The sequence below is a fragment of the Macaca nemestrina genome, chromosome 13 (assembly GCF_043159975.1).
Source record: "Macaca nemestrina isolate mMacNem1 chromosome 13, mMacNem.hap1, whole genome shotgun sequence".
Taxonomy (NCBI): domain Eukaryota; kingdom Metazoa; phylum Chordata; class Mammalia; order Primates; family Cercopithecidae; genus Macaca; species Macaca nemestrina.
In genome coordinates this window covers 109,653,346-109,679,594 of record NC_092137.1, presented here as the reverse complement: position 1 = coordinate 109,679,594, position 26,249 = coordinate 109,653,346, and the positions used below count along the sequence as shown (strand labels likewise).

General features: G+C 44.0%; 1 protein-coding gene and 1 long non-coding RNA gene across 9 annotated transcripts in view; one reads left to right on the top strand and one right to left on the bottom strand.

Annotated features, from left to right (window-relative positions):
• Positions 1-26,249, bottom strand: part of LOC105471851 (uncharacterized) — a 331,670-nt gene that overhangs the window by 164,348 nt on the left and 141,073 nt on the right. The window lies entirely within an intron of this gene.
• LOC105471849 (sulfotransferase 1C2) lies at positions 5,606-25,191 on the top strand. The gene is made up of 8 exons (XM_011724631.3): positions 5,606-5,877; positions 10,513-10,685; positions 11,101-11,226; positions 17,615-17,712; positions 21,024-21,150; positions 21,627-21,721; positions 21,870-22,050; positions 24,830-25,191. Exons 2-8 carry the CDS (start codon positions 10,535-10,537, stop codon positions 24,940-24,942), a joined length of 891 nt encoding a protein of 296 aa, XP_011722933.1. The 5' UTR covers positions 5,606-5,877; positions 10,513-10,534; the 3' UTR covers positions 24,943-25,191.

Sequence of the window (26,249 nt, the reverse complement as noted above, 5' to 3'; positions counted from 1 at the left end):
TGCCCCTTCAATTACTCTCTACAACCTGGTTCTGTTAATTGTCCCATGCCCTCTAAAGAACCAGTCTAAAACCCACCAGATTTATTTGGATATATCCTTCAGTTCTGCCCATCTTTTGGTTTTAGTTGCTGAGCTGGAAAGCATTAAGAAAAAAGGAATCTGCTCTGGAGAAAAATATCATTATATTCTGATTGGAGAAGAACCTAAATTGAGTAGAAAATGTGGAAAACATAGAAAGACAGAAAGAAAAAGCAACTGTAATTGAATCCTAGCTTCTCATCATCACTAAAATTTTACATATCCTGACCTTTTGATTTTAGACATTCTGGTGGTTGGGTAGTAGTGAAATAATTGTGATATAATTTTCCATTGAATTTATTTAAAATAGCCTGAGCTAGGTGAAGTGGCTCATGACTGTAATCCCAGCACTTTGGGAGGCTGAGGCAAGCGGATCACTTGAGGCCAGGGGTTTGAGACCAGCCTGGCCAACATGGTGAAACCCCTTCTCTACTTCTAATACAAAAAATTAGCCAGGTGTGGTGCTGCGCACCTGTAATCCCAGCTACTCGGGAGGCTGAGGAAGGAGAATCGCTTGAACCCAGGAGGCGGAGGTTGCAGTGAGCCAAGATTGCACCACTGCACTCCAGCCTGGGTAACAGAGTGAAACTGTGTCTAAAAAATAAATAAATACATAAATAAAATAGCTTATTTAATTACTTGATTTGATGTATTTATCTGGTAATTACTGATGTTAGCATCTTCATGTATTTATTGGTCAGATCATCATTTGTGAAGTACCTGTTCAGGTCTCTTGCCCAGTTTTCTATTTGGCTGTCAGTCTTTTTCTCATAGATTTGTAGGAGTTCTTTATATAATCTGGATACAAATTTTTTAACAACTTCTATGTTACAACTATCTTCTTCCACCTTGTAGCTTGCCTGGTGGGAGGTGGTTGAATCATGGGGGCAGGTTTTCCCCACGCTGTTCTTGTGATAGTGAATAAGTCTCACGAGATCTGGTGATTTTATAAAGGGCATTTTCCCCTTCACAGGCTCTCTTGCCTGCTGCCATGTAAGATGTGCCTTTGCTCCTCCTTTACCTTCTGCCATGATTGTGAGGCCTCCCCAGCAATGTGGAACTGTGAGTCCATTAAATTTTTTTCTTTATAAATTATAGTCTCAGTTATTTCTTCTTAGCAGTATGAAAATGGATGAATGCAATCACATTCAACAAGCAGTTCCCACATCCTTCCCCCATTCCCACCCCCAGTGACACATCCCATCCCAAGAGATGAGTACGGCTAACACAGGGGTAGAGGCTTTGGTGTGTCTTTTTCCATACAGTTGTTGATGGACAAAACATTTCTTACAAAGACTCACACAAAACACATCATTTTGTAACATGCTGTTTCGCTCACTATACGATCAGTTTTTCAGTGTCCTAACATATGTATAAAACATTATTTATTAATTTGAGAAAGCCTAAAAGTGTGTTGGGACTGTCATGGGTCTGCTTTTCTATGTTTTTGAAGGGTTCAATTATCACACATGATAGGCCCAGAAACTTGCACAGGAAGCCCCCAGTTAAAAATTGACTGTGCTCAAAGGATACTTTCAGTCTTTTGAAACTTGAAAGATATTTTCCCAAGAAACAATGCTGAAATGAGTACTAGGTTCTCAAGATTAGAGTAATATCTACAATGAACTCACAAGGTAGCTGAAACAACAGGCACTCCAAATGAAACATAAGTAAAAAGATAACACTACTGCAAAACTAGCTATCAAATAAAACAGATTATTGCATTTACTTGAATGTCTGTGCCTTAAAACAAACTGCCAATTTAGGTGGAGAAAATGGTAAATGAATTTGAAAAGTACTACGGAATTTTGAAAGAAATATCTATTTTTTCAAAGCTCCACACACTGATATTAGTGTGGTATGGGTTGAATTGAGTCCCCCTCAAAAATGTTGAAGTCTTAACTCCCAGTGCTCGTGAATGTGACTTTATTTGGAAATATGGCATTTGCAGAGGAGATAATTAAGGTGAACCCTAATCCAATATGACTGATACCCTTATAAAAGGGGGAAATTTGGACACAGACACACACAACACGTGAGGATGAAGACAGAGATTGGGGTGGCGCCTGCAAACCACCAGAAGCTGGGAAAGAGGCATGAAACAGAGTTCCCCCACAGCTCCAGAAGGAGCCCATACTGCACCTTGATCTTGGACTTTTACTTATCAGAGCTGTGGAACAAGAAGTTTCTGTACCTTAAGCCACCCAATTTGTACAGAAGCCCTAGGGAATTCATGCAATGTGATTCTTCATTATTTCTAACTTTGCATCAATCACATCTCAGGATTTCTCTCTTCTTTAATACAAATGTGCCACATCCCAACAGCCATCAGCCATGGCTGGAGTGGGGCCAAGGTCAGCAAATGGAAGGATGAGTAGCAGAATATGAAGGGAAGGAGATAGTAGAAAACGAGGGAGAAAGAGATTTGTTCCATCTTTCCCTGGGTGACTGGACAAGAATTAGATAAGAAAAGGGAAAGGGAGAATTAAAGCCAATGAGCATTGCAAAGTGAGAAAAATGGCTTGAGAGACATGTAATTATGTGAATTGTGGATGGTCAAAAACAGAAGAAAAACATTTTAAACAATAAGGGAGCACAGGCCAGCAGAATGCTGAGCCAGTTTCCTGGATAATAAGCGAGATCCATGAAGTTACAAAGGAGTCAGAGTTTGCCCACCTAGTACTACAGGACCTGCAGGAAACAACTCGTCTGCTCTCTTGCAGACTTGGTCAAAGGATCTGTGTGACTGAGGCAAGTGTTACAAAGCTTGCCCCAAGCAGTTGCAGCTGTAGGAGGTAGTGCACCCAGAAGGGACAGGAATGTCCAGCGGGGAGACCTTTGCTCCCGCTGCTCCTCAAAGCCAGCCTGCTGGAACACAGGCACCTTCCACTTTGTGCCAGTGGCACAAAGCAGCTTGGCTACTTTTCCCAGTTGTAAATCGTGATCAGATCCCTCACAAAACTCTTCCAGGAGGCAATGGTCACTTTGGTCTTTCTAGTGGACAGAGGATGCCTTGTAGACATTTCCCTAACTCCAAAGAGGGCACACTTTACCTGGTTCTCAGAAACAGCTCAGAAAGTTCCAGAGATACATGAATCACAATTCAGTGAAAATCCATGTGGATGGATTATGTATAAACCAGGGCAGGGACTAGGGGGAGGTAAGGGCACAGCATTGAAGGAGGCACTCATTGTCTTGCCCAGCCCTGGAGTCAGTGTCTCCTTACATTTTGCACCTTAGTTCCCTCATCCAAGTCCCAGTCTTGGTGAAAACCAAAGTTTTTGTTTCATTCATTTGTTTATTCATTCAATAAGTATATTAATCCAGTTGAATGAGTACACGGTGACAAACTATTCATTGAGCTCATACTATAGCCCATTCTGGTTAAAATATGTTCATTAAAAAATGGTACAGTTGGTCTTAGAGCTAGGCCCCAGTCGACACACTGGGAGGGTAGTTGATTTCTTCATTAAAGTAAAAAGAGAAAATTTGCTGTAAGAGAAGGGCAAATTAATCCTATTGACCACACACTCTATGATCCAATTTATATAAAATGTTCACAATAGACAAGTCTATAGACACAAAGTAGATTTTTGGTTTCTTAAAGCTGGACATGGGGGTAGGAAGAATGAGGCATGACTATTAATAAATATGGGGTTTCATTTTGGGGTGATGAAAATATTACAAAATTGATTGTGATGATGGTTGCACAACTAAAAATGCTGAACTGTACACTTGGGTGAAGTGCACGGTATGTGAATTTGATCTCAATAAAACTTATTTTTAAAAAAGCATATGGTAGTTCACAGTAGAGATTGCTTCCAGCTATCTAACCTAAGGAAAGGCTTCAAGGAAAAGATGGGTTTGAAGCTGAAGAATTTGACTCTGTGGAATCAGAGTAAGAATATTTTTTTAGAAATGGGATCTCACTATGTTGCCCAGGCTGGACTCAAGTAACTGAGACTATAGGTGCACAGCAGTGTGCTAGGCTAAGAGTAAGAGCCCTTTGGCAGGGAGAACAACAAGAGTGAAGCAGGGAGGCAGGAATTTACAGGATGCATATAGGGGACAGTAAGTCATTCAGCTCACCTGGTGTGTGGGGTCCACAGTGAGGATGGTGGTGTATTAAAGAAGGCCTTGAGCAAGGCATTCAGGAGGCTTGAGGTGGGAGGATCACTTGAGCTCAGGAGGTCAAGGCTGCAGTGAGCTATGATCATGCCTCTTCACTGAAGCCTGGGCAAAAGCGTGAGACCCTGCCTTATAAAAAATAATAATTAATGAATTTAGAAGGTCTTGAATTCCAAGGGGAAGTATCCAGAATCTGAGCCATAAACAACCAAAGGATAGCCTGATCTGAGCTGAGCTTAATTTATATGCTGAAAGTATGAGAGACTAGTAGGGAAGAAACGAGAAATAAGGAGACCGCTGGAAGATTGTGCAACATCCCAGTTCATCTGCCACAAATGTGGAGGAAGTAGATACTAGCAGTGGTTACTAACTGCAAAATGTAAAGACTGTGGCCCATGTAGATGGCAAAGGCAGGGAGATGCAGCATGCAGCGCAGCGTGGCACCAATAACTGGCAGACACCTTAGCAGACTTAGGGACTTTAACTGCAGAGAAAAGGTGAGGTTGCACTAAGAACTGTGAATCAGCCCTATGGGGCTGAAAATTGACAGCATTGGGATAAGTGGAACTGGGAAGACAGCAGAAGTAGAAAAATAAAGTTCAATTTATTTAAAAAAAATAAATTGGAAACAAGGAGGAAGAAGTAGTGTTGGCAAAAAGCATTATGAGGTACAGGGTCAAGGAAGACAAGGAAAGCTTTGGCAAGAAGGGCAGATGGGGTGCAGAATTATGCTTCAATTCCAGAAAGGAAAGCACGGGGGTAGATACAAGGTTGGGGCTGGCAGAAGAGTAGCAGCTCAGAGATCATTAACACCTGATCCATTTAATTTCCTAGGTAACCAAAGACACCATGGAATATAATCTGCCTCTTCAAAAGTACACCTTTTGTACAATATGGCAAGGTATAAATAAGTACACACCTAAGCTCTAGACTTTTGTTCTATCCTCTCTGCATTTCAGTGTGGATGAATACAGTTTGGGAAGAAAGGAAAGAAGAACCAGCAGTTTTAAGCCCTTACTATGTGCTATGCAAAGTGTGTTCATTAACATTGTTGCTTTCAATCTTAAAGCATGGATTGAAGACAGGCAGTATTACCCACACTTCACAGATGCAGAAAGTAAATCTCAGGCTAAGGCGGGAGGAAAAGGGAGTTCACCAAATAAGCAGGAGCCTATCTGAAGCCTGATGCATCTGGTCCTAGAGCCAGCTTTCCATTTCCCCCCAGCCTCCACCTGTTTAAGCTTCTAGACCAGCAGGAGGAGGGAGGGGTCAGAGCAGCTGAGGGCCAGGAGAGATGTGAAAAACTCTAGGTGGAGACCAAGGGGAGGGCAGAGTGTGCCCTCAGTTCGTGTGCACTGGAGGGAGCTGATATTTGCACAGTAGTCAGGGTCACATGAGTGATCATAGTACAGCGAGAAGTTCTCCCTCCCAGGGCTGGGTCACAGGGTTTGTTTCTGTTCAATCCGGATTCTTCCAGTAAAAGCTTCAACTTTCCACAGTGAAGCTGAGAGCCTCCCAAAGTGCTGGCTACCTGCTGAGCGCCCCTGTAACTCTGACACAGTAGTAATTTGAGCCTCTGCAATTGCCGTCTGCTTCCTGTGAAAGTCCCTTCCGTGCCCACTGACCCTTGAGTGGGCCTTTGAGCTGTTGACGTTCAGCTGGAACTTGAAGGTAAGAATACAGCTTAAAAGAAATTCTGTACCTAACTCGTTAATTGATTTTTTTTAACCTTTAGCCACATAGGTGTGACTTTATAGATGCATTTACTCAAACCAGAAAAGATCCTAAGAATCTGATAAAATAATATAAAAGAGCTTTGTAACCAAAAGCCTCCAGCCTAAAAATTCAGACCTAGATTCAGGACCCCAGGCAATCACCTCCAAAGGCTCTCTCCCCTATAATACTATCTCTGTCTTCCAACCCGATCTTTTCCCAGATACACTCTCTGTCGCATCCTCCTCCAGGGCCAGCTCAACTTCTCTGGCCAAGACTATTTCTTCTTCCATGAGAGTCCTCCTCTTATGCCAGCCATTGACCAAGACACATGCTGGGCCTGCAAGGGGACTGAACCAGATCCTGTGCTCCAGGGGTCCAGATTTATAAGCAAGTAACTATAGGACATGGAGTAAGAACTATAAAATTTTGCACACAAAATACTATAAGATCCCATGGAAAGGAGTGATTACTTCTGTTTACAGAGTCAGGGATGCCTTCACAAAGGAGGCCATAGTGATCTGGCCTGATAGGATGAAAAGGTTCATGCTGGCTGCTCAAGGGGAAATGTGTGTGTCTAAATGCCTGATTCTTCAAGGACAGGAACCATGTGCTGATGTGGCCCAGCAATGAGGGGCTTGGGGAGGGTGAGAAGGACTTGGGACTTCTCCTGTGGGAACCGGCAGATCCCTCTGCTCCCACTGCACTACCCAGCTGCCCCAATCTCTTGCCGCATCTCCTTCTCCCAGCTTTAGCCAGGTTCTATCACTCCCCGTGCAGGCCTCCAACAAGGGCAATACAGTGGGATCCATAGTACACTGGACAGCCAAGCCCTTAACTGCCCTAGTCCTCAGCAGCAGGCGCCCTTCTGCACACACTCACAGCCATGCCCATGCCCTCGGTCATCAGCTACCTGCCCAGAGCAACACCTACCACAGAGTTGGTCAATGTGTTGCATGAATGATTCTCAAGACATTATTTCCAGGCCAGAGCCCTAAGCTCACATGTATACCTGCCTACAGGTGTACATTGGGAAGTCCCACAAATACATCAGACTCAACCCCAGAATTGGACTCACCATTCCCCTCACCCCCACCCTATGGAGAAACTTCTCACTGTGTCCTTACATGGTCTTTCCTCTATGTGCACACATCCCTGGTGTTGCCTTGTGTGTCCTAATCTCCTCTCATTACAAGGATACCAAATAGGAATGGGTCTCATCCTAGTGGCCTCATTTTAACTTAATCACCTCCTCAAAGACATTATCTCCAAATACAGCCACATGCTAACATACTATGGATTAAGACTTCAACATACGAACTTAGAGAGACACAATTCAAACCATGATAACATCCGTCTTAGTTCATTTTGTGTTGCTATAACCAAATACCTGAGGCTAGGTAATTTATAAATATAAGAGGTTTATTTTGAATCATGATTCTGATGGCTGAAAAGTCCAAGAGCATGGTGCTGGCATCTGCTCAGCTTCCGGTGAGAGCCATGCTGCATCAAGACGTGGTGAAGAAATAGAAAGGCAAGTGAGCATGTGCAAAGGGACCAAACTCACCCACTTCTGGGAGATGGCATTAATCTGCTCATGTGGAATCCACCCTTATGGCCCAAACACCTCTCACGAGACCCCATCTCCCAGCACTGCCATACTGGCAGTTAAACCTCAACAGAGAGTTTTGGTGGGGACTAACCACATCCAAACCACAGCAGTATCCAAAAAGTATAAAATTTTGTAATTTTACATTTATATATATATACTTTTTGTTCATAACTATGTATAAATAGTTTTCTATAACTATGACTACCATAACAAATTGTCAAAAATTTAGCAGCTTAAAACAACACAAGTTTATCCAAACAGGTGTCTCTGCGTAAAATCAAGGTGTTGGCAGGGCTGTGTTCCCTTCTGGAGGCTCTGAAGAAGAATCCCTTCCAAGCTCATTCTGGTTGTTGGCAGAATTCAGATTCATGTGGCTGTAGGACAGAGGTCCCATTTGCCTGTTGATTGAGGTTCATTCTCAGCCTCTGGAGGCCATGCTTTGTCTTGTGTTCCCCTTTGTCTCTAAGCCATCAATGGCAAGTTGAGTCCTTCTCATGTTTCCAAACTCTCCAGTCACTTCTTCTACCACATGACTCTCTGACTGGTTCCTCTGCACCCTTGCCCACTTTTAAGTGCCCTTGTGGTCACATTAGGCCCACCTGGATAATACAGGACATGCTCATGGCCTTAAGGTTCTTCTCTTTTTTTTTTAAGACGGAATCTGGCTTTGTCGCCCTCCACCTCCCGGGTTCACGTCATTCTCCTGCCTCAGCCTCCCAAGTAGCTGGGACTACAGGCGTGAGCCACCACACCCAGCCTGCCTTAAGCTTCTTAACCTAAATTCCACATGCAAAGCCCTTTGCCACACAATGTAATGTATTAGGAATTAGGACGTGGACATCTGTAGGGCCATTATTCTGCCTACAACAATATACATTTGAAAAAGACAGAAATACAACTCTGTGTGATAGATGTTTTCCTTGTATATTTGGACTTTTTCCAAATTTTCTGCAATGTATGCCTTTAAATTCACAATTTAAAAAAAGAGGCAATTTTTAAAGAAGGAATATAGGATTTGTATACAGATGTTGGCTGTGATCCTGGGCAAGTTATGATCGTGTAACTCTCAGCTTCCTCACATTTATGAGGGTGATAATTATTCCTTCCTAATAAAATTGTCATATGAATTAAGAGAGAAAAAGAAAAGTCCATGCAGGACCTAACATAGAAGGCCTGCAAGAAATGTTTGTTCTTATCCCTCCTCTTCTGAATTTGATCACACCGTAATCTCAGGAGTACTGTCCAAACTCCACCTTCTTTGATGTATTATAAATACAGCTGCTTTTCATATTTGAAATTTTTCAGAAATAACTTGCCTTTCATTTTCCGAAAATTGTCTTCATCTTAAAGGGCTCAGCTCAATCTGGAGGCAGAAGCCACCACGAAAACTGGCCTCGCTAATCTGGGCACCTGGTTTTCTCATCCATTCCATGAAGCAGCTGGGCCAGATTATTTTATTCAACCTCTAGCAAGCATGTACTGTTACATTTTCTGTAAGGACCCTTTCAGCTCTGAAGTTCTATCACTCATATTCAGCAAAAGTTAAAATAAATTAATGTATACAAGGCACTCAGCCCAGCGATGGTAAATTGAAGTCTTTGATAAATGTTAGCTTTTAACTACTATTTCATTAGTAATAGTAGTAATAAATGTCTTCTGGAACCCCAGTAGCCAGTTATCCTTGAGTAATAGTGGCTTACTTCTTCAGCTTTCTCCTTTTGGTGCATTTAAAAGTCTTCCCTCAATATAACAATGACAAAACACATACACACACACACACACACACACACACACACAATGCAAAACTGGGCAAAGGAGATATTTCTCCTACAAATGGCCAATAAGCACATGAAAAGATGCTCAACATCATTAATCATTAGGGAAATGTGAATCAAAACCCCAATGAGCTATTTATCACCCCACACCCATTGGGATGGCTATTATCAAAAACAAAAAAACAAACAAACAACACAGGAAACAACAAGTGTTAATGACAATTTGGAAAAACTGGAACACTTATGCACTGCTTGTAAAATTTAAAATGGTGCAGCTGCTATGGAAGATGCTGTAACATTTTCTCAAAATATTAAACATAGAATTACCAGATGATCTAGCAATCTCTCTTCTGAGTATATACCAAAAAGAATTGAAAGCAATAATTCAAAGAGATATTTGTACATCGATGTTCACAGAGACCTAATTCACGACAGCCAAAAGTTTCCATCAACAGATGAATGGATAAACAAAATATAAGCTGGGCATGGTGGCTCACGCCTGTAATCCCAACACTTTGGGAAGTCAAGGTGGGTGGATCACCTGAAGTCAGGAGTTCAAGACCAGCCTGGCCAACATGGCAAAACTCTGTCTCTACTAAAAATTACAAAAATTAGCCAGGCATGGTGGTGGGCACCTGTAATCCTAGCCACTCAGGAGGCTGAGGCTTGAGAATCGCTTGAACCCTGGAGGCAGAGGTTGCAGTGAGCCAAGATCATGCCATTGCACTCCAGCCTGGGCAACAGAGTTGGACTCTGTCTCAAAAAATAAAAATGGTATATGCCTACAGTGAACTAAGGAAGGAAATCCTATCACATGCTACAACACAGATGAGCCTTGAAGAGATTAAATCAAGTTTGCAATTAAGCATAAGATTAAGCTTAATTAATAAGACATTCACAAAAGGACAGATATTATGTGATTCCACCTAAATAAGGTATATAGAGTCCATAGAGAAATAGAGTAAAATGGTGGTTGCCAGGAGCTGAGGGAGGGGGAATGGGAAGTTATTGTTTAATGGATACAAAGTTTCTGTCTGGGAAGATGAAAAAAATTCTGGAAAAGGATGGTTATAATGATTGCACAACAATGTGAATGTACTTAATGCCTCTGAACTGTATGCCTAAAGACAGTTAAAATGATCAATTTTGTATTAAGTGTATTTTACCACAACTTCTTTAAAAATCTCCTCTATTCTTTTCCCATAGGGACCCCCAACGCTGAGACACTATGGCCCTGACCTCAGAGTTGGGGAAACAGATAAAACTGAAAGAGGTGGAGGGGACCCTCCTGCAGTCTGCAACTGTGGACAACTGGAGCCAAATCCAGAGCTTCGAGGCCAAACCAGATGATCTCCTCATCTGCACCTACCCTAAAGCAGGTGACTGCAGGGCAGGAGGGACAGCAAAGACCTGCTGAGCCAGCACCGGTTTGTAACTTAAGTTAGAATTCCTCTTGAGAGGAAACCTGCTCCTTCTTATTGTTCCACAGTGGGGTTCAGAGCTCAGGACTCATGCAGGATGCCTGATATCCCTGGGGTTTCCAGGAAAGCTGCTGTGCTCTGCCATGCACTGGTCCTGGGTTGGGGGAGCCTTGCCTGTGCTGCTCGACTCCCTACAGAGATCCAAAGTCCATCCATCCCTCATGGACTTCCATCACTCATGGCTAACAGGATCCTGACCCGAGGGGAGGTTTATGCAAACACCAAGCTCTACATCTCCTTTGTTTACTCGGGACTCTTCAGGGAAGATTGTCTAACAGCTTTCTCCTTCTCACCCTTCCTTTCTGAGCCTCAGGGACAACATGGATTCAGGAAATTGTGGATATGATTGAACAGAATGGGGACGTGGAGAAGTGCCAGCGAGCCATCATCCAACACCGCCATCCTTTCATTGAGTGGGCTCGGCCACCCCAACCTTCTGGTGAGAGCACCTCCCTCTTTCTTTCTTCCTGCTTTCTTTCACTCTCTCTTCTGTTTTCCCCTGTCTTTTCTCACTTTTCTCTTCTCTCCTCTCTCTCTCTCCCCCCCCTTCCTCTTCTCTCTCTCCCTCCCTCTCTCCTTCCTCTTCTCTTTCTCTTTCTCTCTCATTTTCACTGTCATATGTTTCTTCCTTTTATCTTCCTCTCATCTTCTGTCTACATATTATTTAAGATTTTTTGCCAAAAGTGAATCACCAAGTGAAAAGGGTGTGCGCTAGGGTCAGATTCTGCCTTGTTTTCTTCTTAAGCCCTCCCTCTGATCATGTGCAACTGTAGAACATACTGAAGATGTGAGAAACTGTAAGCCATTTATTCCCTCTTCTCTCTGTACCCCAACCTGATAAAGCCCAGTGCAACCAGGAGAGTATCCAAGAATCAATAATTCACACACACATACACACACACACACACGCCATTGCATTTGGAACCAATTATTTCTATTCAATAGAGAAGACTTTTCAGGTAATGCTCAACCTGGAAGTGTTTCTCTTCACATCAAAAAATAAAGGAAGCTAAAAAATATAACCAGAAGGCTATATTTCAGGTAACTAGAGCTGCTGGAACTATTTTGCAAAACAAGGATAGGAGGAAGGCCTACTTCCCTAAGTTGCAGCATTGCAGAGATCCATGTGATAGGAAACTGGAAGCACAGTAGCTGAAGCTATGAAAACGTAGTCAATGCAGCTCTAGCATGAAGTCTAGACTTGGAGCAACTGTAGACAGAGGTCCGATAAATCCCTAAAAATGTCCTGAGATAGAAAGTCCCTGATCTGATGCATACAAGACACTTGTAACCTGTAAAAGGAGGTGTCTCCAAGTCAGAATAGCCTTAAAGGATTTTGCTCTCCCCTATGATCCTACCATCCAGCCCCTGTGGCTCCTCTGGCTCTCAAAGAGGAGACAATGGTCACTAGGTAGGTAACCACTGGCTTTGTAACCCAGTGCCCTGCTCTGAACTACCTGTGGGGCTCTGACCCCATAAACAGGCCAGATTCTGCCTGCTTAACCACAGTCTCACTCCATGTGCCATCAGGGCCTGCTGTTTTGTGTGTGTCTAGTCTTCTGCTCCTTGAGCAGCAGGATGGTATGATAGTTAAGGTCTACCAGGGTTTAAATCCTGACTCCATCACTTACCTCACGACGTTTAAATCTTGACTCTGTCACTCACCTCACAATGTTTACATAACCTCTCTGTGTTACAGTTTCCTTAGCTGCAAAGTGTGGATAGAATCAAGGCCTATCTCAAAGAGTTGTTGTGAGCATTAACAAATCTAATACAGGTAAAAAGCCTGAAGCATTGCCTGACACTCAGAGGATACTATCTACATGTTAGGTATCTTTACTAACCACCTCCCTAGGCCCCATGACCCCATGTGTTCCCTAATTATCTAAGACCAGCATTTTTTGTTTATTTAAAGATGGAGACTAGCTCTGTCACCCAGGCTGGAGTGCAGTGGTGCCATCATAGGTCACTGCAACCTGGAACTCCTGGGCTTAGGCAATCTTCCCACCTCAGACTCCTGAGTAGCTGGGACTACAGGTGAACACTGCCACACCTGGCAAATTTTTTAATTGTTTGTAGAGATAGGGTTTCATTATGTTTCCTAGATTGGTCTCAAACATGTGGCTTCAACCAATCCTCCTGCCTTGGCCTTCCAAGCCACTGGGATCACAAACATGAGCCACCAGACCCAGCCCAAGAACAGCTTTTGATCTTTGTTCTGCCTCCTGCCCCTGCTGCTGCCCAATGTCTTACCTCTGACAATGTGAGAGATTAAAGAAAGAGGAGAGGCCTAAGCAAGATTTCTAATGAAGTATTCTTAGCAGTAGAGAGCAGAGTGTTCAATCACTAAATCAGCATAAAAACCAGGATAGAGCTATAGAATCCGGAGAAAGAACGGTAATCAATCAGCCAGCATGGCATGTTCTACAAAGGAATCCTGGCCTCTTTATGAACGAGGGTGCCCTGTGTGAGAGTAACAAACGGTCTCAGCCTTTATAATCTGCCCGGCCACCGACAGCTGAATGCTGGCTGGAGACTCAGCTGTGCAGTGGTTGGTTGGTTGGTTGTTTGTTTGAGACTAAGTCTGGCTCTATTGCCCAGGCTGGAGTGCAATGGCGTGGTCTCGGCCCACTGCAACCTCTGCCTCCTGGGTTCAAGCAATTCTCCTGCCTCAGCCTCCCGAGTAGCTGGAATTACAGGCACCTGCCAGCGTGCCTGGCTAATTTTTGGTATTTTTAGTAGAGTCGGGGGGTTTCACCATGTTGGCCAGGCTGGTCTCGAACTCCTAACCTCGTGGTCCACCCGCCTCGGCCTCCCAAAGCGTTGAGATTATAGGCATGAGCCACTGCACCCGGCCAGTGGCTTTCTTTCACAGCAGATAATCCCTGCCAGCCGAGGTGAGGAGCACCACTGGGAGGAGACCAGGTGCTGATGTAGACTCATGGCTGTTGGCCAAAGGTCTCAACCACCCTTGGAGCATTCTGGAGTGGTCAGGCACTACTGGACAATGGATGAGCTTGTGCTCTGCATGGTCAGTCTCCCTTCCAGGCCCCCCTTCTGCTCCTCCATCAACTCCCAGCCTCACAGACGTTCTCTGACAAAAGGGATTACATCTGTGACCCACAAAGAATTGGTTTGGAAAGACTTTGAAAAGACCTGTGTGCATGTGTGTGCATGCATGCGTGTGTGTGAACTGTATATAGGTGAAATCTAGGAATGATCCACTCCATTTCAGCAAACATCTATGCTCAAGGGCCTATGCTGCTTATAAGACTTCACACCTACTTGCCCTCAATAAGTTATGGTCCCATGGAAGAAACCAATGCAGATGATGTAACAACAAGCATGAAGCGCTATTGGCAGGGTGAGGGGAACATGGCCAAAGAATAGTTTCTGGAGGTGACAACTGAAATGATAAACTGCTGTCATTACTAATTTTCTGCCTCTGTCTCCTGCCAGACCACAAACTCTGATGGCAAGAAACAAGTTCTGTTTGACTTTGTACTCCCATGGGGCCGTTTCTACAGTATTGGCTGAATTGATTTATCCCACACAGTCACATGCAATTTGGCTCAAATCCCAAGTTTAAAATCTTAGTGCAGGTGATGAAGGCCAAAAATGACCTCGTTTGCTCCCCTTCTTTCCTGCTAGTGGGCTTGGGAATGGGCCCTGCAGCCTGGGCTGTGTCATGCATACTCTCCATGCTGTGCTTCTCCACCCTGAGTCTGAGCAACTATCATGGTGTTCCTGGTGGGTGAGGCAACCCCATGGGGCTTTTCCGAATCACTGATGAGAGGTGGGGCAAGGGTGTGGTGGGACAGAATATACAATGTACCTATGTTCGTAAAAGAAAACACTGGTCAACTGCTTTATGTAAAGCCTCAGCTCCACAGTATCTCTCTCCTGTAGGGGTTTTTTGGCAGAAAAATGTGGAGCTGGAGCTGGGCTGAGTCCACCAACAGGGCTGGATCAGGAGTAGGAGTGGGGTTTCTTGCTTGTCATAGGCAGGAAGGATGACTGTGAGCCATCAGAGGACCATAATGACTGAGTACAGATTTCCTAATTAGAGGACTGGGTCTCTTTTAGGCATTAAGTGGTTACTGCCCACAGGACATTAAATCAGGTGTAACAGGAAAGAGGAGAGCCACCAGTACCAGGAAGGAAATCAACCGGCCTGCAGATCTCACTTTCTGGCAGATTCCCTGAATTTGCTCCCCAGCTTGGGACTGAGAGTCCAACTTCACCCATAACCTTCCCTTCTGTCCTCTATGTCTGCTAAGGTTTCTTATAGTTTTCATCTCTGTGTTTCTCTACATTGTGCTTCTTTAGCTCTGCTACTGTTTTTCTTTTCAGCTATGTATGTTCTGCTATTTAACCCTACTCATTGTAGGTTTTCATGTCCAAACACTTTATAAATCTTCCCAGTCTTTTTAGTAATCTCTTGTTTCCTTGATCATGTTTTCAACTTTCTCTTGCATTCCTCTGCACTTTTTTATGAGACAGGGTCTTACTCTGTCACCCAGGCTAGAGTGCAGTCGTGCAATCACAGCTCACTGCAGCCTCAATCTCTCGAGCTCAAACAATCCTCCCATCTCAGCCTCCTGAGTAAGTAGCTGGGACTATAGGTGTGTATCACCATGCCCAGCTAATTTTGGTATTTTTTTTTTTTAGAGACAAGATTTCACTGTGTTGCCCAGGTTGGTCTCGAACTCCTGAGCTCAAGCAATCCACCTGCCTCAACCTCCCAAAGCACCAAAATTACAGACGTGAGCCACTGCACCTGGTCTTCTTTGCATATTGTAAACATAGTTATTTATATTCTCTATCAGGTACCCAATAATGGAGGTCACTAAGGGTTTAGTTCTTCCACCTGTTTTTTTCTGCTCTTGTTCATAAGGCTTTTCCCTCATTTGTTTTGTAATTTTGTATAAAAAGTTTTTTTCTCCCTCTCTTAATCTCACACCTACATTGGAACATTTCCAATCTACAATAGTTTAAGTTAACTTCTGGTCCATGCATGTAGTATGAAAACAGGATTGTGGTTATGAGTTCTCAAGAAAGCCTCTTTTTCTGCACCCAGAGGTGAGGCAAGGAAATTACTTTACCTCTCTTTGTCAGTAGATGGTGTTTTTCTCTCTCACCTTTCACTGACGTAGCAGGCATTTGAGTTTCTCCTGCTAATGCATGGGTCTCTGTTCCTAATCTGTGCCTCACTAAAGCCCAGGCCTACCAGCCTCCTCCCTGAGCAGGGGTCACTGAACTGAGGACTGGGTGTCCGGTGGGTGAACCCACTCCGGGCAGCTGTCATCAAAGCCTTTGCCCACTTCTCCATCTTGCAGCTCCCTCCCTCTTCACTTTGGTCCCTGGAGGCTCCCCTGATTTTCTTATGAGCCTGATTCTGCACTTAAATGAGTGTTTGGTGTTTTCATCAGAATCTGCAGGTGTGTGATTAACAGGAAAGATCTTCATAATGTTCATGCCACCATATCACCAGCACTGAAAGTACTTGGAGAGACCCTTGAAGAGTGAGCGGGACTGACCAGATGCATAGAGATGAGGGCTGGAGGGAGGCACAGGGGCCTGGGGCAGCAGGACCAGATGTGTAGAGACAGGGCTGGAGGGAGGCACAGGGGCCTGGGGCGGCAGGACCAGATGTGTAGAGATGACGGCTGGAGGGAGGCACAGGGGCCTGGGGCAGCAGGACCAGATGTGTAGAGACGAGGGCTGGAGGGAGGCACAGGGGCCTGGGGCGGCAGGACCAGATGTGTAGAGATGAGGGCTGGAGGGAGGCACAGGGGCCTGGGGCAACAGGACCAGGGCACGTGAAAGGACCGAGTGTGAGCTGGCGTAGAGGTGGAGCTGAGGAAACAGACTAGAGGCAGGACAGCTTTGCAGGTCTTCTAAGGAATACGGACTTCAAAAACAGCTAAAGGTGGTTTTCCAACTTTTCTTTTTAGTGCCCAAACACTTTTTTATTTAACAAAAATTACCATGACTACATAATCCAGCAATTCCTCTTCTGGGAATATATCCCAAAGAAATAAAAACATGGTCTCAAACAGATACCTGTACACCCACATTCAAAATCACATCATTCACAATAGCCCAAAGGTGGAAACGACCCAAGTGGCCACCAGTGAACGAATTGAGAAACAAGATGTGGATTCACACACAATGGAACAGTATTCGGTCTTAGGAAGGAGATCCTCAGCACTAACTTGACCCAGCTCCTCTGATGTGATTTGCATGAGCCTCTGATTCCCACACCAGAGTGGAAGCTCCTTAGGGAGAAGGTCTGTGTTTTTCTCGTCTTTGTTGCCTTTTCCCCCTAACCTCAGCTTAACACCACAATTGCACAAAGTGCTCATTAAGGCTTTAAAATGAGAGAGTAGAAATCATGACTCACAGGCCAGCAAGTATATATGTTTTTAGAAATGAAACAAGTGATTGCAAACAGGCCAGGTACACGAGACAGCCTGCTGCAGACACATGGGGGTTATCTCTGGCTGGCAGGAAGGTGTGGGAGGCCTCTGCTCTCTGGTCCTAGCTGACTGTGCCTCAGCAAGACATCACCTGCCCTTTCTCAGCTTCTATCACCTCATCCTTAAAGTGACAGAGTAAATTAACTCTAAGGCCCCATCCAGGACTGAAGCTGTGTGATTCCACAAAAATGAAAATTAATAATCCCATTGTAAAATCCCAAAAGAAAGTCAAGAGACTAGCAGAAAGATAGATGGGTGATGGGATATCCTGGACAGAGCCTGGATCATGAGGTCCCCGGGTAGTGCTTGTACTACACAGATGTTTCCTCTTGAACTATTTTAAAGGTGTGGAAAAAGCCAAAGCAACGCCCTCTCCACGGATACTAAAGACTCACCTTTCCACTCAGCTGCTGCCGCCATCTTTCTGGGAAAACAACTGCAAGGTAAGATACCAACAGCTCCCTGTGACAGAAGGGAGAGTAAGCCAACCAAAGCGAGTCCTGCGGACCCCAACGCAGAACATTCGTCATCACCTTTGCCTCTCCACTGTCTCTGATGCTTACCAGCAAACAGAAAAAGTAAAGTTCTAGACTCAGCAGGACATTCACCTGAACAGTTTCAAATAGGACATGAAGGCAGAAGCCAGACTACATATTTGGAGGAAACTAGAGAAATGAGGAGGCAGTGAGTGCAGTAAGTGGAGCTGTGAAATGAAGGGGAGAAGATGGTGATCCCAGGCTGCAGGCCATGGGGAGGCGCTCTAACAGACCAGGAAGGGAAGAATGAGAGGAAAAGAGCTAAAGATCTCCCCAAACTGTAAACAGATGAACAGACAGAGCAATGCTCTTGAGGACACCCCACCTCAGCCTCTGGTAGACTCTGAGTTCCTTGTTTTATTTATTCTGTGACTTTATCTGTATGCACCACAGTGCCTAATAAGCTCCTGGCATGTAGAGGGCATTAGACACGTGCTTTTTGCATAAATACAGAAGCGGCTGTGGAGCAAGTAGAGTCAAGGGTGCAAACTGAGCTGCCAGCCTTGGTGAGAAAGTGGGGCACTGTTTTCTTAAAGGCAGGAAGGAAGGGGAAAGAAGGGCTAAGAAAGATAGTTTCTGGGGGACTGGAGTGAAGTTGGAGGACTCACATCAAATGACTTCAGTCTTTTCAGTAATGTTGGATAAGGGGACAAAAACTTCCATTTCCAGAACTATGGCAAATTAGGTATTCTGAACCCCTGAAGCACTTATATGTAAAACATCCAGGATTACTGCATTTAAAAAATCACAAGTTTCCTTTTAAATGCATAACTGAGATTAAAATAAAGTCCCTAGGTTTATAAACTGCAGAGGGAACTGAAACTCAAGTTGAGACTGGGACTCTCCTGGGGAAATTTGATGACCTGGATAATCCAACAACTTGAGTTTTAATGGCTGCACAGGGACAGGGTCAAAGCCCAGGGCACAAGGAAGCAGAAGAATGAGGAGCCAAAGCCGGGACTGCTGAAGGGCTACATCCTCAATGGATGGGTGGAGGAGGCAGAGGAAGACCTTGGGGAACCACTCCGCCTCGACCTAGGCTCTCAGCTCCCTTGAGAATGTGTAGCCACAGGTTTCCTCTCTCAGGGTTTGAAATTCAAAATTTCCCTCCTTGCATTGTCCAAGAAACTACAGGCAGAGAAATTACACAAGGTAGTCCCCACAGCCAGTGTTCCCAGGTCCTCTCTGGAGGGACACAGCCGCAACTCAGACCCCCATAGGATCCCCACTTGAGCTCACCATCCCACATTACAAAATACACAAAAGAACAAGCCACCATGAGACACAGTCTTCAGAAAGAACCTGTGGAAGAGTCAGACCTCAGGAACTTCAGACAATATAATGATCAGTTGTAGAAATAAAAGAAGGTTCAAGTTGTGTGAATCAATGAAAGAGTGAATCAAAAATAAAAAAGAAATAAGATGCTACTTTCAGACACAGAATTATTAAGTGAATAAATGGAATTTCTATAACAAAAAAATATAAGATCATGGAAATTAAAAACTCAAGCGTAGGTTAAAGTGCAGAACAGCTGCACAGAGAATTAGTGAACTCAGACAGGAAGGTTTGAGGGTAAAGGTTTGAGGAGAGAAGAGAGACCTGTGGCTAGAGCTAAGAGCCAAGAGATGGAGCACGGGAGGGATTAATAAAAGGATTACCAAGCAGCAATGAAGAGGAAGAAAACTGAGGATAAAAAATTTAGAAACTCGGGGAATTTTTTAAATCAACATTTCTTGAAACCTTCTTTACTGGTGCATGGCAGCTTGGTAAGTTGGAGAAGAGAAGATGGGCAGTAGGACTTAGTAGACAGTAATAGAGTCAGTGCTTTCAGGAGAAGTGTTTCTCAACCTTAGCACTTGCTCTAAAGGGCCTGGGACTTGATATAATCAGGCATGACAAGACACGCAGGTACAGTGGTGACTGTCACAAGGAAGAAGTGTATCCTCGCAGATCCCTACAACGGGAGGCATGGCATGTCACACAGAGCCTCACAGGGAAGCAATGGGATAGGTCAGGAGGCAGAGAGAGTGAGTAGGAGACATGGGCAAGAGCCTTGATGTGGTTTCTTTGGGAAGGAACAGATGAGACAGGGTAAGGAGGCTTGGGATTGGCCAGTTTGAACCATTGCAGCAGGCTTTCAGCCACAGGGGCTGGGCCTAGTCATCTGGTATCTGACCCTGGGGTGATCAGGGCAGGTGAATAGTGGCCCAGTGTGTAAGAGCCCAGCAGTGGAGGTGTTGGGGGTGTAGGTTCTAGGGTATTGTAGGCAGTTCCTCCAGAGTCAGCAAAACCCTAGGATGTCAAAGTATCAGATGCAGAATATAAAAGACATAATTAATACAGCACTCCTGACATTTGGGGCAGATTTTTCTTTCTTGTGGGTGGGAGCAGGGGGACCCTTCTGTGTATTGTAGAATATTGAACAGCATCCTTGGCCCCTGCATGGATACCGGTAGCACCACCACTCCAAGTTGTGAAACCAAAAATGTCTCCAGACATTGCCAAATGTCCCCGTAGTGGACACAACCATCCCATCATCCCCAGTTGAGAACCACTTAAAAGCGAATGAATGAAAAAGCACAGCATTGAAATAGCTGCTCATAGATCTGAGATGTGTAGTCAAGAGGCCCATTGGGGATTGACGCTGTTAAAATGTGAACTGAGTACTGGATAAAAGGTCAGATTTGTTGGGAGGTTGGAGGGATGTGAAGTTGTGAGCAAAGTGGAACTTGAAGGGATGTTTGTAGGGGCAGAGCTGAAATGATTAGAGATGGAAATCATTCAAGCTGAGGAGGCCAGGAGAAAAATAGAAGCTATTTTCTTGCTCTGTGACTCAAACTCTTAAACATGAAGCTTCTGTGCATCTTTGGGAGGGTGCGAGAGGGGTCATCAGTTTACGCTGATACTGTGGAAGTCTCCTATTCACGTGGCAGGTCATAGTTTATAGAGAAAGATTTTGCTCTTGATACCAAAGGGGCAATCAGGCAATCTAATCCTCAACAATCCCTAATTGATTAGCTAATTAAAAGGACTGAGTTTGAAGTAGAGAGCAGACTGATGATGAAGCAGAGACAGAAAAAGGAGAGAGGTCACAAGGCCAAGCACCACAACACTGAGCCAGAGTGCACAGCAACCTGCAGAATGGCTCCGCCTAAGGGAACTCTGTGAAAGTCCACTTTTTATACCATCTTTTACCCACCTCTTTTCTTACCCCGAAGTTCCTTTATGTAGCTCGAAATGCCAAAGACTGTATGGTTTCCTACTACCATTTCCAAAGGATGAACCACATGCTTCCTGACCCTGGTACCTGGGAAGAATATTTTGAAACCTTCATCAATGGAAAAGGTACAGGAACATCCTTCACACCCTTGCATTCTCACTCCAGCTAGGCTGGGTCTAGGGAATCACAGGTAGCCTTTTATCCCCTAGAATGCCTGCACCTCATCAGGTGTGTCCTACCACAGACTGGGACTGGGCAAAGCAAGCTGGCCACTTTCTAAGTATATGCCCACAGCCCTCAGCAAACATCTTCCACCTGATTCAAAGCCTTTAATTAGCGTCATCCTCTTCCAAGGGGTGTCCTTGTCCCTATGTGATTGCACATAATAGACAGGAAGCCACTTTAGGGAAGATGTTGGGGCAAGTAACTTCAAGGCTGTCCCCATCTACATCACCCTCAAAATCAAACAGATCAGAACTCTTACAACATATCTAACCCAGAATTTGCGTTTTCTCTCTCTAACTCACAGGAAAATCCCTAACACTCACAAGGCTTTGTACGATGCCTACATAGACCATTCTGTTTCTTGTGTCTATTTCAGTGGTTTGGGGTTCCTGGTTTGACCATGTGAAAGGATGGTGGGAGATGAAAGACAGACACCAGATTCTCTTCCTCTTCTATGAGGACATAAAGAGGGTGAGTGAAGGCTCTGCAGAAGAACCATTTTAAAGTGGTTCTTCAGGTGCAGAGAAATTCAAAGTTGTTTCAAAGGACATCCCAGAGAATTGTAGTATTTTTTTCTGATACTCTCAGCCATTCCAGTCCAATGTTACCCTTGCCACAGGACCCAAAGCATGAAATTCGGAAGGTGATGCACTTCATGGGAAAGAACTTGGATGAAACAGTGCTAGATAAAATTGTCCAGGAGACGTCGTTTGAGAAAATGAAAGAAAATCCCATGACAAATCGTTCTACAGTTTCCAAATCTATCATGGACCAGTCAATTTCCTCCTTCATGAGAAAAGGTGTGTGGGGCCTCTTTTATCATACACTCAGATTGTCTCATAACATCCTGCCTGCCTCTTAGCATACAATATTGAGTTTTATTAATTCTAAAACAATGTACTTCAACTATTCCCAATATGTGTTTCTAATAAAAGCAGGGATTTGATCCTGCTGTAAAAGAGAGCTTTCTAGGATATTGCTCCAGTATTTGGTTGCAAGGAACAGAGAGTCCCCCAAGCCAGCGCCAATGAAAGGGGCTTACTGTGAGGATTCACACTGGACAATAAAGGAAATGCAATCCCATAGAAAACTAGGAAGAGGAGCCACCACTGGTCCAGACCTCCCAGGGGCCCCTGGTTCTCAGGGTCCAGGAATCAGCAGCAGGAGGGATGGGTCTTTGCTCCAACGCTCCACCACTTACAGGACTCGGCTGCTTTTCACGTATCTATTAGGCATGGCTTCCTCTGCTGACCAGCTTCCCGTCTCTCCACCCATCACAACTTTCTCCCTCTTTATAACTTCTGATGACTCAGTTTCTGCTCATAACTTGGTCTTGACCCTTGCCCAAACCTGCTCTACTTCATGAGTTTCAACAACTACTCTTGAGAACTGCCTCATCCTCAGTATTTCTTAGTTCCTCCCAAAGGAGGAATTCTAATTGGCCCATCTAGTATTTTTTAAGAAAAAAAACTTTATCACTTTCTAATTTAAAAAGCAAAACATGTCATTGTTAAATATTAAATTGGGCTGGGCAGATTGATTCATGCCCATAATCCCACATCTTGGAAGGCCGAGGCATGAGGATTGCTTGAGGCTAGGAGTTCGAAAGTAGCCTGGGCAACACAGCAAGACCCCATCTCTACAAAAAAAATTAATTAGCTGGGTGTGGTGCTGCATCCCTGTATTCCCAGCTTCTCAGGAGGCTGAGGTGGGAGGATCACATGAGCTCAGGAGTTTGAGAATGCAGTGAGCTAGGACCTTGCCACTGTACTCCAGCCTGGGTGACAGAGCAAGACACCAGCTCTTCTTAAAAAATAAATTGGCTGGGCATGGTGGCTCATGCCTGTAATCCCAGCACTTTGGGAGGCCCAGGCAGGCAGATCATGAGGTCAAGAGATCGAGACCATCCTGGCCAACATGGTGAAACCCTGTCTCTACTAAAAATACAAAAATTAGCTGAGCATGGTGGTACACGCCTGTAGTCCCAGCTGTTCAGGAGGCTCAGGCAGGAGAATCACTTGAACCCAGGAGGCAGAGGTTGCAGTGAGCCAGGATCACGCCACCATACTCCAGCCTGGCAACAGAGCGAGACTTGTCTCCATAAATAAATACATACATACATACATACATACATACATACATAAAATCAATATAAAATTATATTTTTTAAAAGTCTCTCCACCAAAACTCCACCTCCAAGAAGTAACTACCAACAGTATGGGAAGTCCCTTTCTCTCTCATTTATAACATACACATTTTTTATTCACAACAGTGAAATCATGGTATACACACCACTTTGAAACATCTTTTCATCTTCCTCTTTGATTTTGCACGTGCTTGAATTTATGTTGTTGCATTTTCCAATCTACAACAGTGTTCCATACCAAACCAAACAAACCAAAAAAATTCTACCCCTTTTCTCTTTGGATAATCAGTGGTAATGATTTGTCAAGGTGCCCTTCTTCAGGCTCATACATAACCATCTTTCTATACACCCTACTGCTTCAGACTCATACAGACACAAAGATATGTAACCATAATGAAAGCTTGCTCCCTAAAATGCAGAATGGGGTCATATTTTATACCTTTACTTATCAGGATATGAGAAACCCCTCTAGGGCAAGGCAGATAGAGTCATACACCTCATTGATTTTTTGGTCCAATGTTATACAAAGCTAAGGATATGTCATAATTCATCCAACTATTCCCTTAATGATAGACACTATAATTATTGTTGTTTTCAATGTTTGTTTTTATGCATAATGTTAAAGTAAATATCTTTGTGCATAAATTATTATTTCCTGATGCTTTTATTTCTGTTGCATAATTTTCTGGAAGAGGCATTGGTGGGGAAAATAGTATTTCCCCTGTTTAAAATTAGTTTAAGTTGTTGTTTGGTGAAAAATAGTATCTCATTCATATTTTTCCAAAATTGTTTTTTATTGAGATATAATCAAAATACCAAAAATGCACAGATCTTAAGTATACGGTTCAACCCATTTTGATAAATGTATACACCCACACTACCAGCACCCCAATCAAGATAGGAAACATTTTCATCACCCCAGAAAGTTCCCTCTTGTGCCCCTTTTCAGTCAATGTCTACCTCCGGAGACAACCATTTTTCCTATTTCTATTACTCTAGATTGATTTTGCCTGTTGCTGGACTTCACATAAATGGAATCTCACAGTATTTACTTTCTTGTGTCTGGTGTCTTTTGCTCAACATAATGTTTTGAGATTCCTCCATGTGGTTCTGTGTCTGTAGTTCATCCTTCTTTTATGTCTATGTAGTAATCCATCGGGTAAATACACTACAGGTGGGGCCAGGTCATGCAGGTCACTAGCTGCCTTGGGTCAGTTGTCCAGCTGACTTAGAAGTCCGTCCCCTGCACAGAGTCCCCTAGGACTGCTTCTTATTGAAGAGCTGCTCACGGACAGGTGTCCACTGAAGGGGGAGTTGGGTGAGTCAGGTACGTGGACAGGCCAGATTCAGAATGGGCACTACACCACTTTACTCAGGGACACCACGTCTTTCAATCAGAGAGTGACACTCCTGTCTTGGCTTCCTTTTTCTAGGAACTGTGGGGGATTGGAAAAACCACTTCACTGTTGCCCAGAATGAGAGGTTTGATGAAATCTATAGAAAAAAGATGGAAGGAACCTCCATAAACTTCTGCATGGAACTCTGAGCAAGATGTAAACACAATTAAAAGATGGATGGCAAGAGTGCAAATACTATCTTCAATCCTTCGGTCCCAGCCAGAAGAATCTCTGAAAGCATATTGTGAATGTATAGGATGTAGTACAAACGATCTCTGTGATGATTAACAGTATGACACTACTTCATTTTTAAAAAGGGATCATGTCTAATGCCCATTTTCCAAACTATTCTTTCCAAAGTAAGATATAAGATAGCTTAATAAACTAAGTAAAACATATGACTTGAATACAAAAGGATTGTTTCAATCTCCATTATTCTGGAAAGTGTGTCCTAGTCTCCCAGTCTATAATATCATACTACCTTGAATATAAGTCCAAATATTAGGCTATATCTATATTAATAACAAAATTTCTGGCATCTGTCCTGACCATTCAGGCACCTGCAGCCTGGTTTCAATCCTGGAGTTCTGTCTGGTCACCATCAGAAGGAACACTACACTTTGAGGGCAACCCTGGTGCAGCCAGCCCTGAGGAAACATGGCCTGAGTGCCCTCACGGGTGGGTGGGAATAAAATGGAAGTGCCCAGAGGAGATGTCAGAAGACCAAAACCTGATTAATAGTTCTAGTGGTAGGTCCTATAGGAAACAGAAAGCATGATGGTGGCCTTTTGGGAACCCAAGTTGTGTCCTGGTAAAAGCAGAAAGGTGGAGACAGGGTGACTGTCAACAATGTCAGCATGGGCATGGCTCCCAGGCATGGAGGTAACTGGGTCTTGGCTTCAATGCCACCCTTTTGGGACGCCCTAAACCAAGTGAGGTGTTCTTTTCCCTCGCTTCCCATATTTGTCCCAGTTGCAGCCCTGTTGTTATGTATTTACTCAGCAATTTCTTATCTATACCTCTCACTTAATTGTTAATTTTGGGGGGTTCAGTCTCACGCAGTATTTACTCCTAGTACCGAATGCAGTGCCTGGCACACAGCAAGTGCCCTTGAGAACTTGTGGAGGGAGTAAAAAAAATGCATGGATAAATGACTGCAACAAATCACAGATTTTCAACTTTGACCCTTTTAGTCCCAAATAGTGGCATTCCATAGCTGAGGGTAGTAGGAGCAGTTCACCCTGGAAGCAGGCAATAAGAGGAATAAATGAAGCCAACTAAAATTCTGACTGCTTGTTGTTGGATTTCATAGGATATTTTTTTTAATTGGGTCTTGCTATGTTGCCCAGGCTGGTCTTAAGTGACTGCTTTTTATTATTACCATGCACTGGCAATTCCAAACAATGTCAGTGTTAAAATACTGCTCCCTGAAAAGAAAAAAGAAAAGAAAAGCAAA